General features: G+C 35.2%; 1 protein-coding gene across 5 annotated transcripts in view; it reads right to left on the reverse strand.

Annotated features, from left to right (window-relative positions):
- The window catches only part of LOC124637916 (voltage-dependent calcium channel type A subunit alpha-1), a 32105-nt gene extending 14410 nt beyond the window's left edge, over nt 1–17695 (reverse strand). For all 5 annotated transcript variants that reach the window (XR_006985308.1, XR_006985305.1, XR_006985307.1 and 2 more), the window contains exons 1-23: nt 17567–17695; nt 14332–14464; nt 13461–13600; nt 11755–11855; nt 10658–10813; nt 8974–9194; nt 8469–8572; nt 7789–7904; nt 7613–7672; nt 7296–7397; nt 5879–6076; nt 5465–5679; nt 5036–5248; nt 4558–4731; nt 4251–4307; nt 3956–4045; nt 3019–3125; nt 2782–2904; nt 2346–2525; nt 1703–1969; nt 1319–1462; nt 676–877; nt 249–413 (exon numbers count right to left, since the gene is read on the reverse strand). Coding sequence is in view for 2 of the 5 variants with exons in the window: in XM_047174665.1 (XP_047030621.1) it covers nt 249–413; nt 676–877; nt 1319–1462; nt 1703–1969; nt 2346–2525; nt 2782–2904; nt 3019–3125; nt 3956–4045; nt 4251–4307; nt 4558–4731; nt 5036–5248; nt 5465–5679; nt 5879–6076; nt 7296–7397; nt 7613–7672; nt 7789–7904; nt 8469–8572; nt 8974–9194; nt 10658–10813; nt 11755–11855; nt 13461–13600; nt 14332–14464; nt 17567–17643 (3345 nt within the window). In the remaining 3 variants the exon portion in view is untranslated. The remainder of the gene's footprint in view (nt 1–248; nt 414–675; nt 878–1318; nt 1463–1702; nt 1970–2345; nt 2526–2781; nt 2905–3018; nt 3126–3955; nt 4046–4250; nt 4308–4557; nt 4732–5035; nt 5249–5464; nt 5680–5878; nt 6077–7295; nt 7398–7612; nt 7673–7788; nt 7905–8468; nt 8573–8973; nt 9195–10657; nt 10814–11754; nt 11856–13460; nt 13601–14331; nt 14465–17566) is intronic.
- Between the last annotated feature and the right edge of the window lie 324 nt (nt 17696–18019).

The following is an 18019-nucleotide window of genomic DNA, read 5'->3' on the forward strand; positions in this document are numbered from 1 at the left end:
GGATTGGTTGCTAATCTATGTCGTCACTTTCAGTGCCTCGTGAATCAGGCTAGGTTCTTCAGCAACTACCTTAATTAAGTGATCATTGTCTACTTTTCACATTTAGTGCTTCTTTTGTTACGTATGTTTTTGTATGATCACTTTTTGATAGTGTTTTGTACTTAAATATATTGTTACATTCTTTAAGATTATTAGTATTAGATCTTATATAACTTATGCTAGGACATTGAGAAGCGTCGGATACATACCTTCATCATGAGCAACAATGTGTTGAGGACGATGAGCGTCATGATGAAGTACTCGAAGGGCGTAGAGACAACTATTCTCCACACTTTGTACTTAAAACTCGCCCTTTTGCTTGGCATATACCTCTCGAGAGGTCGCGCTTCTATCGTGAAGTCTATACACGATTTCTGTGGACAAAAGTAATTCATTCCTACTGAATTTTGGTAGTGTATGGTAGGCAAGTGTACTCTACTTTGAAGCCCTTCCTTATACTTAAGATATTTTTTAAACTTAGTGGCGCTTGTGGCAAAAAAGTTTGGAACCTTATAACAATTCTTAATACTTTAGAACTTAGCGATCATATTTGTTTTGAAGAAAAAGACGATCGAATAAAACAAGGCCAATAACTGATAGTATTACATTAATTACAAGTTTTATTGTTACGCTCACCTGATTCTTATCAATTTCACCATCCTGGAGCTCAGCTTCGCCCTGCTCTTGAAATGTGATAATTATCAGAGCTACGAATATGTTAACAAAGAAGAAAGGAAACACCACGAAGTAAACGATATAAAATATGGACATTTCTATTCGAAAATTTTGTATGGGTCCCCTGTCTTCGTAGGTGGCGGCCATTGAATTTTGTAATACTCTGAAAACAAAAGATTGTATTAGTATTCAGTTTTCCAATTAGCCAAAAGTAATGACCAACTCAAATTCTGGTTAGAGATGTCTAGTCAGAAAATGGAAGATTCTTGTTAGACTTTATTAAGCCTTTTTAACCACTTCTAGTTGGATTATTGTATATTCTTACTAATGAAAGTGCCAAAACGAATACACTTGTAGATACTTAACTTTTAGTTATAAATCTATGTGATTGGGGTACACTATCTAAATCAGTTAGCATTATATTTAGCATGGGTTGTTGGGCTACTTCAATTAATCAGCTAACTATAGTGCAATCAGTCATTAGAGCCCTTATAAGCGGTTATATCTTAATTTATTTATGCTGTGGTCTTTGAACATTTTCTTTTGAACATTTTTAAACAAAATTGTGATATATTTTATAACAAATTTAATGAAAGAAACTCACTGTGGCCACCCCTCTCCGGTCTGCACAGCGAACAGCGTAAGCATGGCCACGGCGACGTTGTCGTAATGGAAGGATTGCGTCGTCCACGTGCGCTGGTTGACTTTCGGCAGCAAGCTGTTTGACTCGTACACGAAATACGACCCTCTGGTAACACGATAAGACTCATATTAGAATGGTAATTTAAAGAGTGTGTCATGTAACGAAAGTGATAAATTATGAGGGCAGATACATTTTTCAAGGCTGTTAAGTCATTATAAACTATTTTCAAAGTAATCAATAATGGATATGATTTAGATGTGAATACATAGGTACGAGATGACATGAATATATGAAAGGACCACGAAATACTCAAAAATAATGGTAATAATAAAACTCAATACTCACTGGCAGTCTTCAAAAGTATTCTTACTGATATCGTTGCAGTGAAAAAATTTACCATTAAAAAGTTGAACTGCAATTACAGCGAATATGAATTGAAACAATATGTACACAATGAGAATGTTGATGACGTTTTTCAAAGAGTTCACAACACAGTCAAACACTGCTTTTAACTTTGGAACTCGTTTTATAGTTTTTAAAGGTCTGAGCACTCGTAACACTCTTAACGATTTTATTGTGGACAGATTCTGCCCCGCGCCCTTTTTCACGCCTCTGTAACAAGGAAATATAACAATCAGTCATTATGAAAACTTAAATCTAGTAGTAATCTAGTAGCCGATTAAAACAATGAAGAAGTTTCTGACATAGCTTAATCGAAGCATCTAAAGACACAGTCGATCTTTCAAAGGTTGGAGACAGAAGATAAAGCACCTAGTTACGGATAGAAAATAAATGCATTTGACTAAACTGATTGTATACCGCTAATTAGAGAACAAATATGAAAATCAATTGTATCCCGCGTGGATCCGCACACCCGGTATACAAGAGGTTAAGATTAGGAATAATAGCACAAATATTACAATGGTTCATCTTAGATTTTGTTATGATGATGATAATGAAAGAGTAAAATCCATAGTTGATGGCATACCCGATCTCAAATCCGAAGCTGACAAGAGCGCATATAACGACGGCGGCATCCATGATGTTCCACAAGTCGCGCAGGTAGGCGCCGGGGTGGAACAGGATGCCGAGGTCCACGATCTTCAGCAGCATCTCCACCGTGAACACTCCCGTGAACGCGTAATCGAAGTAGTTCAGGATTTTGTTCCTGGGGATAAAAAACATAAAAGATTAGGAGAATTGGGAGTGTTGGATACCAGGATGGCATTTGGCATAAAATCCTACAAAGACAGAAAACGTAAAAAGAATGATGACACAAGTAAAGAAAATTCGGTTCAAAATTATCGTGGGACTCATCAAATATGATCTTAATGAAGCTAAGTCAGTTTTCTTGATGAATTATTCAATGAAATAAAATGATAGTTCAATAGAAACAGAATAGCAAATGATAGCGAAGAACGTACCTATCACTCTCTTCCACTACGGGGTCTTCAGCCGCTAAAGCCGCAGAACTCATACATATAACTACCATGATAAAAAAATCAAAATATCTTAAATTTACAACCCAGTGTGCGCCTCGCCTAATTCTGTAAAACAAACAAGTTCACCATTACAATATCACTATTTGATTTTCCGATAGCTTTGCATAAATTTATAGAATTTGCGTTGGGAATAGAACGCTTATAATGTCGTCAACTTACGGATTAGTAGGTGACAAAATAAACATGGACGAATATGGCAGCATTGGTTTTGGTCCATCTGGTACCTCATCTTCATCTTCTTTTTTGGCCTCTTCTTTCTTTTTGTTCTGAAATATTACAATTACATATATTACTATATGATCACATAAGCCTTTTCCATCTACATGATTTACACTACTTTCTATGTCTCTTACTCTGGGTCTATGAGAGTTCTCCAAAAATATCGAAGTAAAACTACACTAGTTTTGTTAACGATTTTATGATGTTGTTATATGATGATGTTTTTTTTATTTAGCATATTAATGATCTTTATCATGATCTATTCAATGTACAAGTATATTTATAAGATGACATTGATAAATAATTCACACTAGAAGTTTCACATTAAGATTAAAAGTAAAAACTAATACTTAAGCCATTACTGATGAATGTCGTGGTAAAACGTGCGTGTGAAATCAATTAGATTGAACAGAAATTAAATATCTTAAAGTGAAAGGAAGAAGTGATCCCCAAGCCAGAAAGTAATCATGTATTGAAATCAATGAATCAGTATGTGGTTTTTTATGAATCGAGTAGCCACCTAGTTGAAGTTAACGTAAAAAGTCAAGTTGATGTTGACAACAATTAGCCATCTATAGATAAAGATCATAAAGATTTGATAAAAACACCTATGATGACATTCTGCTCACATAAGCGACATCGACCCGTCTAGCGTACTTAAAATGTTGTTGATATTGAGGTTATGAACGAACACACATAGGAAACAACAACACATCAGACAGCGTGCAAAATCATGCAGTGTTAAGAGAAGCTGCAGAATGAGACTTTAGAAGAATTCAATGAGAACAGTGAAGGTATCAAAATATCAACAATATTTTAAGTCGTCAACACCAATACAATTTGAAGCATAGCTTTGCCAATGCCGAGTTCGTTTTACCTTCCTACTCGTCGGCGAAGAGGGACTTAGATCTACTCCCGGTGGAGAGCCGTCCACCGCGTGTAATGCACCCATCTCTTTCTCCAATTCCTAATTATCCGGAATAATGTATGAAATATGTACAAATTTCGTTCCAATCAACAGCTTAACCAATTAGGACAACCGCTTGAAAGTAAATGCTTGTGGAAGAGTGGTTGAACATGCTATGGCTTTGAAACTGTGATACTATCAACTAAACTCCAAAGCATCAGAGGATGAATACTAGGTACTAGAACAAATAGAAGCGAGTGCTTACTTGGAGCTGTTTCTCCTTGTCCTCCTCGACTTGTTCCTCTTCTGCCGCTGTCAATTCCTGTAAATACAGAGTTGCAACATTTACACGAAAAGCGGCGTCAGATTTACAAGAGCGCGATGACGTCAACATACATCAAATCGGCGAAAACCTCCTTTGTGACAAACATTCAAATAATTCTGCGTTATTTGATCTTGATGTGGGAATATATAAACAGATAAGTTCACGATTGACTGTGATTACTTATAGAGATGATGATGGTGGTGGAAGATCAAGTAACGTAGAACATAGAACAGTTACACAAACGCACCTGGGCGTTAGCCAAGTTGTCGACAGCGATGGCAAGGAACACGTTCAGTAGCGTGTAGTTGCCAAACAAGACGAGGATGACAAAGTACAGAGAGTAGATCATGCCCCTCTGGATACCGCCCTGAGATTGGATGCCATCATACATCACTTCGTTCCAATCTTCACCTGTTAGGATCTGGAATTGAGAAGATGAGTGGATTTTAATTTTGTACTATGTGTGTAGGGGTGTGTATTCATTTGGTCTAAAATGTTATCGAACTCAACAGATCTAAAACGGGAAAACAAATATTCAGATTTGTCTTGTAGTCAAGATATAAAATAAGTGTTGACCTTTTTTGATGTCCTGACTAATAACATATATGTACAGTATCATACTTTCTACATTGAACATTTAACAGTACATTACATTTAACAGTATATAAAAATATATAATGACATACTTTCTACTGTTGATAGAAAAGTTAAGACTAAGTAATTACCTGGAAGACAGTTAACAACGCGATAGGAAAGGTGTTGAAGTTGGTCGGCGGCGTGCCGTCCTCGAAGTTGAACTGTCCCCCAAACAGCTGCATGCCAAGCAGCGCGAAGATGAGGATGAACAGGAAGAGCAGGAACAGCAGCGAGATGATGGATCTCATTGAGTTGAGGAGAGAGATCACCAGGTTCCGAAGCGATGACCAGTACTTGGTGACCTGGAATTAATACGCAATTTACAATGTAGTTTTTTGCAATCTGTAGCATTGTAATAAGTCGACGAGTTCAACATCTCTCAGGGATTTTCTTGACCTACAATTAAGACTTATTTTGTACGCCACTTCTTCAACTAATTTACTTTGGAAACAGTAACATATTTGTGATAATTTTTGAGATTCTGTCTAGTAGTGATGTTTATTAAATGATTTACATACCTTGAATATCCTCAGCAGTCTTAGAGCTCTCAGGACAGATAGACCGAAGGAGCCTCCCTTGACTTCTGACCACACGACCTCGAAGATGGAGCCGGAGATGACCACGCAGTCGAACCGGTTGAAGGACGACTCGAAGTAGATTCGCGGCCCAAGCGCATACATCTTCACCCACATTTCCATCATGAACAACCCCAGGAACACAAATTCGGCATAGTCTGTGCACGACAAAAAGTTGATGAGTTTAATTAATATCATTATATTGCCAAGACCTTGCGAGACAACCTGAAACGACTTGTAGGACTTTACTTAAGGCATCATTAACACCAACAAATTCATATTATTTATGTTGTGAAACTGACAAAAGAAAATAGTAAATAAAATTAATCAAGTGACAGTATTTGATACAAAACTTACATAAAAACGAAGTCAGCCACTTGGGTTGTCTATAATGCTCTACAGCGACGCATATCGTGTTGAAGAGCACCAAGACAATGACGAACCAGTAGAACCACTGGGTCTTCACTGTGTGCCTGATCCAAAACCGAAACCTCTTCTCAGCCCGCCAGAAGTCCGCAAACCTCCCGGCTGACCGAGCTTTGCTTTTTAGAAAACCTGTTGTAATTTCATATTTGTTAGTAAAAGTACAATTGTCGAAGTTACCGTTGATCTTGCAATGTTACAATACTCTAAATTAAATTTTTTGTCATCACTTTGAGTATTTATAATATTATTGATTACAACACATTAGAGAATTATTTATTGCGTGACCAACGGCATTTTCATTAAACTAAAGGATTCGGGTTTAACATTCAGCTAATTGTTTATCAAGTCTAGCCATTACGCACATAACGATAGCAGTCCTACTGATGTAGTGTCACAAATTCACGACACAGATGCTCATGAGGTTCATAAGCTTGTTATTGATCGTTAAGTTTTATAACACGCAGTAATTGAACCGTATGGAAACGGCATCGAAATTCGATCGGGGTCGCCATCCGATACTTTGCTCGTATAAATCAGTAACCACCCTCTTCTGAGATAACTGTCACGATATCTCCAGAAATATATGTTACGTTCTATGGTAACTTTTTGGTGAAGCTCACGTTGTACAAGCTCTGGGCAGGGGTTTGGAAATAGCGGACCTAGAGGTAGAGGTAGAAGAGATAGCAAGGGGGAGGGATAAAAGGGGTACTCTGACGTCTGTACGGTCAAAAGATAATTTCAAATAAGACAACGCAATCATAAAAATTGCACCATTAGAAAATTTTGAGAAACACGTACAAACGTTGTCATGTATTACGGGTAGGGTTACTATTCCTAAATCTAAGACTAGTCTATTTTGACTACTGTAGAAGATGAAAAGGAATATTCTACCAGCATCACGTTTGATCCCATACCTTGCTTTTTCTTTGGAACTGTAAACAACCAACACACAAATAGAGTACGAATACGCAATGATAATGGATGAAAGTGAAATAAAAGAGTTTGTTATTGACAAAAATATCATGCAACATTCATGAATTTACAATAGTTACGTGAAAAGAATAGAATAACAATTTTAATGGTTACAAATGTGACTAATGTACGGAAATTTAAAAGATACCTAACCACACTGTATATATGTAACAGTATAAAGAGGTAAAAGTAAACCAATATAAAGAAAATGAGGACATGCTGCTAAAATTTGACTGCTGTTCGAATTGAAAACAAATGACAAATCTGTAAGATTTAAGTAAGTTGAAAATCTGATACAATGTTAATCTGTAGTAGGTATACACACAACACGACACACACATTATGTAACATTCATATGATGAGAAGGTGTACTGACCGTCATCACCGCAGTCTTCATCTTGTTCTTCCTCTTCTGTATCTGTGCTTTTACTTTTACCAAGGTTTTTTAACTTCTTTTTGGCCGCTGCTCTTCTCCGTGCTACAGAACAAAATTCATTAGGATTTGATTCAATAACACTTCATTCACCTTATTTATGTACCAAGGTCACCTTTGAATAACCAAACTATCTCGATTTGCTTACTTGAGACAGGAATTTGGCATACCTGTATTGGACCAATGTCAAAATCCTAGTTCTAGTAACCAAATCTACAAATAGATGGGTAATTGAAATACACAGTCATGTATGTGCTTACCTTCTATTATGTGCATTTTTTCTTCCTCTGTTGTTCTCTCTTCTGCTAATATTACTTCCTCTGTAATCAAGATCAATTTATTAATTTCTCATTCGGCTTGATGATCGTCATCTGTAGTTACATTGTCTTGTCTTTTATTATTAGTTCAGCTTTTCATGTATGTGGTTCAACCTTACCTGCTTTACAAATCCACTCAACGTAACCATTGAGTTCTCTCTCAAGTTGCTGCTGTCTTCTTAATTTAAGAAATTCTTGTCTATTTTCTACTTTCTCTCTTTCTTTAGCGAACTCACTGCAAACATATTACGTGTATATTGAACTACTCTAGCACTAATGATACATTAAAGTTTAAAATAATGATATGCAGTAGTTATTTCTGGAATATTTCACTCATTGATGAACAAAAATGATTGGAAATAGCATAATTACAATAAATACAATATACAATACAATGTTTAAAATTACTGCAGACTAGTAAAGTACATATAGCAAGAACTTCATATAAGTTTGTATATATTTATTACTTTTAGCTTTAAACATGATTACTTTCGTACCAATAGCATCTGAATCGTCTATTACAATATGTATTTATTTTTTCTAGCATTACTTGAGCACAAACTGTTAACAATACTCAAAAGACCTGCTTCAGTTATCCAGTTGAGATACGCATTGAAGTCAGCATTGAACATTTGTCGAGCTCTTTCTTTTACGAACTGAGCCCTTCGTTCAACGCGTCCTCTTTCATTAGAGAACTCTCTGAATAATAATATTGATGATGACAAAAATATTAAACGAAATGAAAATAATATAGAAATGTATGCTGTTGGTGGGAATATACAGAAGTGTTGAGACTTACCCGCTAAGGACACCGAGAACTAAGTTGAGCATAAAGAATGAACCCAATACTATGAGAGGCACAAAGTAAATCCAGTTGAACGCACTACCTAGAGCGTCATTTGTCTGTAACAAACATGAACTTGTAGTTAAAAGTAGTATATACAGGTGTGTGGTGTGACAGGAATGGATAAAGTGAAGAATTAAGTTGAATTATTACATTAGAGGAAGTCTTAAAGTAGTACTAGTTACAGAAAAGATGAGAGGATAGCGGTTGTTATGGTATGGACATGTAATGACGAGAAATAAAGGACATACCTAAAATAAAGAATATGTTAAGTGACTTTACGTGGATGGAGAGAGAAAGACTAAAGAAAAGATATATAGATAGTCTGAATAATGGCATGAATAAAAAGGGAGTGAATATCATTATGACGAGTGACAGGGTAGAATATAAGTGAAAAACAAATGCAATTGGGAATGGGACAGATAGGAGAAGATGAAGAGCAAGAGGGGAAGAGTCATACCCAATAGAGGATTGCGGTCCAGCCCTCCATGGTAATGCACTGGAAGACGGTGAGCATAGCGAAGCCGATGTTGTCGAAGGACGTAATGCCCCTGTTCGGCCCTTCCCACTTCTCTAAGCACGTGCTCTTCTCATAATCACACACGTTCGCGCCAAATGGTGCTAAACTCACGTTGTCCGCGTTACACGGCGTCGCACTATCGCCTTCATTTACTATTTCACCTGGGATATTGGAAAAATACAAATTATATTAATAAATTGAACCTTACAGAGGTATCTAAATCATACCTTTATGATCATATTACAACCCCAGACCACCGGCTGTACAACACTTTATAAGCGAAGACTTCCAATTCGGCTCTCTGTCGTCTATGACTTCTTTCTATTGTTAAGTTTTTTATAACTATAAGTGTTCCATACCTAGTGTGTTAAATAAATAATTGATTTCATAACGATTTAAACTTATATAGTCAAGTATCATAGAAAAGTAGCTATATTATTATTTTCATTAATAAACAAAAACTACGTCATTTCACTCGTAAACTTGATAAAATCTACGATAAAATCAACTAGCCTACATTCTTAAAATGCAACGTAAAGTCTAGTTTCCGAAGGCAGTTGTAATTAACTTTTATAGTCAATAATTAAAACGTTGGAAAACTTTCCAACTGCTATATTACATTTTGAAGTTTGGTCGTTAATTTAAATTTTCACATGCAATGGTGTCGCCTGTTCGTGAGTTACTGACTGCATATTAGTGTTAGAAACTTTGCGTTACTTGAACTGGGTTGCTCCTATTTATGGCGACATGTATTTACATGTATTTATTGTCTCGGCTTAGATGTTTTAGAATAATATAAAGACAATGTACCTCTACATTGAAACAAGTATGGCTTGATACCAAGATTTCAGTGAGCTTGTTTCCGCTGATTATTTATGTCGCAGGGATATGATAAAAACGGGGATTTGATCAATTCCCTAAGGGATTTGATCAAATCACGTAGGATGTTAAAATAACAACACGATTTTATCTTTTCTCTAAACAAATCTAGTGAATTGAACAAATCCCTAAATTGGTTCAGTGAAATGATAAAAAACATGTCAGTTTTTGTCTTGTGCCTGTAAGAAATTCCTTTATGTAATTCACGATGCCACAAATGGTGATTAATGGTGATTTTTTATACCTATCAATATTTCCTTGTATTACACACACCTGATTATCATAATTATATAATATAGGTATACCTATCTTACCAAATAAACCTTTAAAATATTAAAGCAAAATTATTTTTGTCATTTCACTGAACTAATTTAGGGATTTGTTCAATTCACTAGATTTGTTTAGAGAAAAGATAAAATCGTGTTGTTATTTTAACATCCTCCGTGATTTGATCAAATCCCTTAGGGAATTGATCAAATCCCTTAGGGAATTGATCAAATCCCCGTTTTTATCATATCCCTGCGACATTTACATGGATCAGATACTTGAACAGATTCTTTTATTTCAAGTACAACAGAATCAAGAGGAAACATTAACCACCAAGAATGAAATATTGTCTGTTTCGGGGCCGACATTTGATTTTGTACTTATCTCATAATCAGTGCTTCGCGATCATGACGATGTGGAGTTTCATAAAGTAAATGGCAATTAATTAAGAAAAAAAGTGTGTTAAAAATATACTCACTAATATCTTCTAAATTATAACAAGTCTTATGCAGCGCCCCTGAGTAGAACTCGAGGCCGATAATAGCGAAGATGACTATCGCGAAAAGCACCAAGAGGCCGATCTGCAGCAACGGCGCCATCGCCTTTATGATGGACTTCAGTACCACTTGCAGACCTACACGGAAATGGCATTTATTGTAACAACAATAAGACTCATTATTGCATGGCTTGCCCTGTAATTTATAACCTTTTAGTTGTAAGAAGACTTTTGAATGTCAATTTGAATTGAGAATAAGCATGACATGCATGAATAGATTTGAAAATTTAGGGAATAGGAATGTCAGTTCCTTGTTAGAAAACAAAAATATATCTGATAGAAATAATGTTAAAACAAAATAAGCTGTTATGTTACTGAGTAGGTGATAACCTGTATGATATAAGTAAGAAATAAAAGTAAGTAATTTTTAAATTAGTATCAGTTTTAGGAAGAAAAATATCAATTTTACAATTAATGAAAAAGAAGACGAAAGTAATGATTAGGACTATTACCGAAATATACGTTTATAAATTACAGGGCAAAAACATGATAGGTTTTTAAAATGAAATTTTGAAGTAAAGGTTCTGATAGCTTTTTTATAGAATTACTTTTAATCTTTGACTGATGTCAATTAAATCAAATTAGATAAAACAAGAGATAATTACCAAATTGTCGTTTATTTCTCGACGTTAGTTGCTATTTTTATCGATGATAACATTAGAAGAAAGTTTTAACAAAGATAAAGACAACAAGAAATAGATTTTCTGACTAAATGCCATATATCTAGAGATGAAAATCATTAACTAATTATTGAAAAGAGACATCGTAACAATGGTAACACAATATAAAATCAAAAACTTATCGTGCACAATGATAGAATTGTTGCATCATTTTATTTCAAAATGGCGGGAACGACTTTTTTTTTCTAAGCGGCCAGTGACGTGCCATTTTAATTCAGCCAACGAAAGAGGTTGGTGTGGTCTTATTCAGCCATTATTTTTAGTAAATAAAATGATGCAAAAGTGGGTCTAGTGGAACTACAATACGATTAACTAATCTATGAATGTTCTAGAACTCACTAGGAACGCCCGATACTAATTTAAGGGGCCTCAGCACCCTAATGGCACGCAAGGTCCTGAAGTCGACGTCGGCTGGCGCGATCGGCAGCTGCGTGATGATACTGCCAAACACATATCACTCGATACTATAGCTTGAACTAGCAACTAGCTGAGTAATAAATTACTACTGAAGACTGTGCTTTTAAAAACAAAAGTATAATAAACCGTGATGTTAAAATAAAATCTGATTACTGGATAACACAGATACAATTGCAGTAGATGCGAGTATTTTTCCTGACCGTCAATTTATTTTCCAAGAGCCCATAGACAGTTCCTAAAGTAGGTCTGTTTACAATGGATTGTTTCTTGGTATAAAGGATGAACAGAAAAATTACAGTTGATTGTCTTTAAATTGAAACTGTGTTATCTTAATTACGTTATATATCAATTTCGTTTGAAAATAAATGAACTAAAATAAAGTGTGTCAAAGCACAGCCTTCCTTTTATGTAAAAATAACTACAATCTAAATATCGTGTATCTAATTAGTTAGATTGTTATTTGCTAAGTAATCATGTTAATGTTACGCATTTTAATCTAAATACACCATATTTATTCACACCTAAGACCATTTCTTTATCTAATTTCTTACGTATTAGCTTTTATATTTGATGTAAACCTACACAATACACAAAATGTATAGCAAATCTTTACTATTATGCAACACGTAGCTTTAAAACATTAAACATTTTCAATAAATCACATATTAATTAAAATTCACACATTTTCTAATCTATGTTAAGTATGTCAATAAACAGTTCGAGAATACGACGCTACGTATTTTTACTAATAATATCAAAAATTCTATTGTCCATAACTAGCTGTAGTTCTACATTCAAAAAAGTTTCAAAATTCGAAAACATCTAGCGAGTAACGTCTATAACAAATAAGGTAGAGGTATTATGTGAACTTTTCGCCAATTACTGTGAATTACTTGGTATCCGCGAGACGAGCTTGAGCGGTCGGAGCACTCTGAACGAGCGCAGCATCCGCAGGTCAACGTCCACGTTGTATTCGGCGAATATCGTCATCGACCTAGTTTTTGTTATCGAATATTCAATAATGTCAACCCTTCTTTGTGTTCGACAGAACCTAGTGTCCTACGTTACAGTGTCAACCAATTGTGTGGCCTAATAGTTTGTCAATGGTAATTTGTAGAATTTAGAGTAGTTTGTGGATTCACTCAAAGCAGCGTCGATGCTCCAAATGGTTCTGCTAGTTATATTTTGAGCAATCGAGGATGCTTTTTAGAGTGAAAAGTAATGTGACGAAATAGAAGTTATGTAAATAATGTTCGGACTCTTATTTGTAAGAGATCAAGGCTTCCAAAAACTGAATTTTGCTAATAGCTCAGTGTAACATTTTGGCTTTTACTTTTTTGTTTGTAGGTTCCTTAAAAACAGAATGTTTTGACTATTGTAAAATACCTACAACTTAACTACAAGGCACATTGAATACTTTTCTTATACCTTTATTTCCTTTTTTACATTGAACTGAATTCAAAGATATAATTGTATTCGATTAAGGTAAAAACATAACCCTGACTATGCAGCCATTTGAGAAGTTTCTTCACCTAGACTAGACATTTATTTACATAACTCCAAAAATACGTCTTAACGAGTAAAATTAACTCTAATTCGAATGACAAAAGTAAAAAAAGTGGACTCACCCAGTTACTACAACGAAAAAATCCATGATGTTCCAAACGTTCCTAAGATACGATCCCCTGTGTAAAACAAAACCTAAGGCTAAGATTTTTAACGAGGCTTCTACACAAAATATTCCTAAAAAGTACGCCTCGGTCTTTTCCTGTAACAAGAGAAAGCAATGTTCAGTATTAGGTACATTAAAATTAGCATCTAGAATCAGCAGTCTAGCTATTGGCTACTTGATTGGAGAACTTGAATGTAGTGACGTAATTGGAAGAAAATCTAGCAGATACAAAACAACGGAAAATACTTGAACTTGGAAAGTTTATGTAAAAAAAGAAGTAAAACTAATTGTTGCTTTTAGGAACTGTGTTGTTTTCATAGGAACTGGATCGACAGCTTATAGACATCGTTATGTTTAATTCCCTGGTTAAGCATGTTTGAGTAAGGGTTCTTATGATAATTGCAATGATCGTATGGCCCTGTTAATGTCTGTTATGTTGTGTATTTAATACTTCTTACAGATCATTTTGCGGTTATCTCAAGAGGTGCAGATGGTATTTTCTTTGCATTTTACATACGTTATTGCAATTATGCAGAATTCGAAGGTTATAGTAGGGGGTATTGCTTAACAGATACAAAGAATAAATCAAAATTAGCCCATATAATACCCGATAGGTTTAAAATTAATTTAGATAAGTACAATATAAAAAAAATCGCGCAGCATTTATCAAACACATTAGTCACAATAGTCTTTAGGGTATTCATATACCTAGTAAGTCAAACAGGTTTTTTAAGAAGTAAGGTTCTGTAGTTCAGCGTAGGAAAGAATTCATGATAGTAAACAAATGAAAATATATCCTACGACTATAAGAATAAGGTTGAAATTACCAGATTCTGTGCTAAGATGGTCTTATCGCCGTTAGGCAAATGCTCCTCCAGCGCCAGCACCACGCAGTTGGCGATGATGGTAAGCAGCACCGCGTACTCGAAGGGCGGCCACTCGATGATGAACTTTGTGTACCTGGAAATAAAGTTCAGATTTAATTAGGATTAGAATTTTATAGACTGTGGGTCACGGTCAATTAATGTTATAGTGATTCGAAAAATAAACAAAGGCACGTCTAAATTAATTGATTAATTTGAAGAATAGGTTTTATATGACGTCCTCTTAGCCGATTTTTTGAATAATAGCTAGAATAATATACATATACCGTGGTGGAAGGACACTTTAATTAGATTCCATAACGAGAGGCAAATCTACCTATTCATTTTCATGCACTGATTTCGATTCGTGTAATCGCTCGTTTGGTGGTATTTATAAGACGAATGAAAATCAATTGAGTCTCGCGCACAATTTACGCATACAGAGAGTTAAACAACGTACAACATACTCCCTACAACGACAACATAATATTACAAAATTACCAAAGAAGCTTTAACTAATGACACGTAAATAATTTCCTCTCGTAAGCAAGGAGCCGGCGCCGGCGTTATAATACAAAATATGATCGTATTACCGTCCGATTAGACACGATAATAAGCGCCGATCGACTAGTATGCGATCATTAGAGAATGCAGTTAAGTATGAACGTTCCAACTTAATGGTGTGATGGGACGTAAAATTGTTCACTATATTTTATAGGGCGACAGTTTTTTTATTGTTTGAGGTTTTTGAGAAGCGTTTTCAATATACTTAAAATTATTATCAGTGCCTGGTGCTCCTATGTTAACGTTTAATTTACTTTTGGTAAAGAACCTTCAAAGTCTTGAATCCGTTTCTCAAACTACACAAACACTTATAAGTTTAATATATGGACTATAATTAAAACTGAATCTGTACTACGTTTTCGACGGCTGCCGTGAACGATGAACATAATAAGCATGGTGAGGTGTGACAAGTTACAATACTTTAAAAGGTTTCCTTCAATATCGTATAAAATGGACACGCTTTTCGTGTCGTCCGTCGAACTTGATCTTTCATGAAAGTAAATATGAAACTATAATGATGTTTATTTTTTGTTTGTTTCATTATTTTGAAAGTAGGTGTATCTAGGTAAAAATGAACAACGAATGATAGGTAAATTAAATATATTTTATTTAATGGAATAAAAAATATATTTTAATAAAGAATTGTATCACACCTGCTGTTAATGCTTAGTTACTTCACCACCTAGTTTTACTTATAAAACTCCTGTCATTTTATTAACGTCTAATAACATTGAAACCAAATAACAAGGAACGACTTTTCACCCTAATTAAGTTACATATAAATATATACTGGTTCCCTTGTCCTATATACATAATTTAAAGTTTCGATCATGAATTTCGTGACGACACGGAAATATTTCGAACGCGGTTGGTTTCAAAATTAAATGACTGATGTTTTTGAGGTTGAATGCCTTTAATGGAATTAAATCGATTCTTTGTTGTTGATGCTTTATTTCCTTTTATTTATGGAACTTTGTGCTGTTTTTGAGCAAAAAATATAGAATTGTAGTTGTGCAGATTGATTTGTCCTAAAAATGTGCCAGTGGTAGCCTGAGGTTTTCTTGTAGGAAACCTCTTATTAATTGTATCTAATCTTCTAATAACTGATTCAACAAAACACGTGCCTAATATAGACAAGGAGTACATATACCGTTATGCAACAATTATTTTAAGTGACCTGGCCTACATCATTGTAGCATAAGACCTTTTTATAGAAATTATTTATAGAGTTTTTATTTTACTAAGTCATTGATAAAATACACCGTTTATTTGTCTGTCAAGAACGGGCGAACCATACAAAAAACAAGCAGAGCCCGCAATACAATCTCTTTTCGTTATCAAATTACAGGTACCTAGCGTAAGGCTCTAGTACAAAATGCATAAGGGGGCGAATAAGGTGTGCGTTTAATATGTACAAGTGGAGGCAATAGCAACCCTCTCCCTGCTGCTATATGCTAACTTCTGGCCAGATGTTACGCAGGGTTAAGTCGTAATATGAACACGATAGTGAATGTTTGCGGGTTGATTTAAGTTTTTCTTAGTACATAAAGTTGAATTTTGGATTTAAAATTATGTCATTGTGTATTGTGAAGAAGATATGGTGTTTCTTATTTACTGTTTTGACTAATATCTCTGCCAGTGAGTAAGTATCATTTTCCTGGGGTTTCTAACTAAAATTTCGTTTCATTACCATCATACGTTCAACATCAAGATTCATTCTTAACCCAAACTGTTATTAAAATAATATAAATTGAACAAGATTATCATTATAGAAAAGTAAATAACACTGCTAACAAACAAAACTAAATGAACGCGGTCGCGTCACAAAAAGTTTCCGAATGTATTTATTTGCGTTCCGCATGGAAAGCGCGCCACGCATATCGAACGCCAAACTAGTCCCGTTGAATGACACCCAATTATCAACGCCTACATACCTATAAAAAAAGTTGAAAAACTTTTTTCATTTTCACCCTTGTTTTCCGTGTACGTGACGGTTTTAAAATAACATTTTTTTATTTATTTACATGCATCGTTGTGCGAAACATTCTATGATGGAATGCAGTTGATGTAGATAACAGTGTAGATGTAGAATGTGTATTATATGTAGGAAAAGAGTAGAAGAGAGTAGGGAAATAAATAGTTGCTTTGATGACGATAATGGTGACTGTAATAGAAATTGTTCGTACTTCGAGGATTAGCTACAGGAAGCTCGCAAATATTGAACTAATTACTCTCCTCATGTGCTATGTACACAGGTGTACCTAGTCCGTATTTGTGTTAGTCCAGTATTGCCATATTGCACTGCAATAACTTATTACAACGCAAGAATAGCTAATTTAGCTACCTAAAACAAACACTCAAGACTGAGGCCAGAATTCAAATCATTATCATCCTCTCCTACATTATTTTGAATACCTTTTTTCATTGTTTCTGTTCTGACCTATGCAGCCACAGGCTTTCATATAATAACTCGTAAGTTAGATTTAATTTGAAACCCCTAAGACGACCCACTGACGGGAAATATATAAAAGCGCAGAGCATCAAGGTTTGATGAAAACGAAGGTCGTCTGATGACAGACCGTCTTGAAACACATAATATGACTTGATGTACATAACAAAAAATTAGAACACAAACCTCCGAATAGGATTTTCGTCGGCAAATATAAAGAGTGAGCTGGGCCCTGGAGTAGCGGGCTGGTGCGCGCCGCCCATGGTATCAGCTGGCGCCGCGCGAGCCTGCGCCCCCGCCGCCTCCTGCGCTGCCGCCAACCTGGAACGTGATGATAGAACATAAGTATAAATAAATAAATATAATGTCTGGACACCTTTTCACACACGGTCGGTTAGCCCCATGGTAAGTTATTTATTAACTTGTGTTATGGGTGCTAACACAACTGATAGTATTTGTACCTCTTTTGATATGTGCACTCCTGGTAGGTGAGGTGGACGGCGGTTCTTGTTGAAAAAAAAAACGGAGTCATTTTTGTGATAAGAACAGCACCGGTACGAGCCTAAGGGCTTCGAAATATGCGCTCATGGTTTCTAGTTAAGTGGTATGGTTGAAAAAGAAATGCAACCCTACTGGCAT

Source organism: Helicoverpa zea, chromosome 2, assembly GCF_022581195.2.
Source record: "Helicoverpa zea isolate HzStark_Cry1AcR chromosome 2, ilHelZeax1.1, whole genome shotgun sequence".
Classification (NCBI taxonomy): domain Eukaryota; kingdom Metazoa; phylum Arthropoda; class Insecta; order Lepidoptera; family Noctuidae; genus Helicoverpa; species Helicoverpa zea.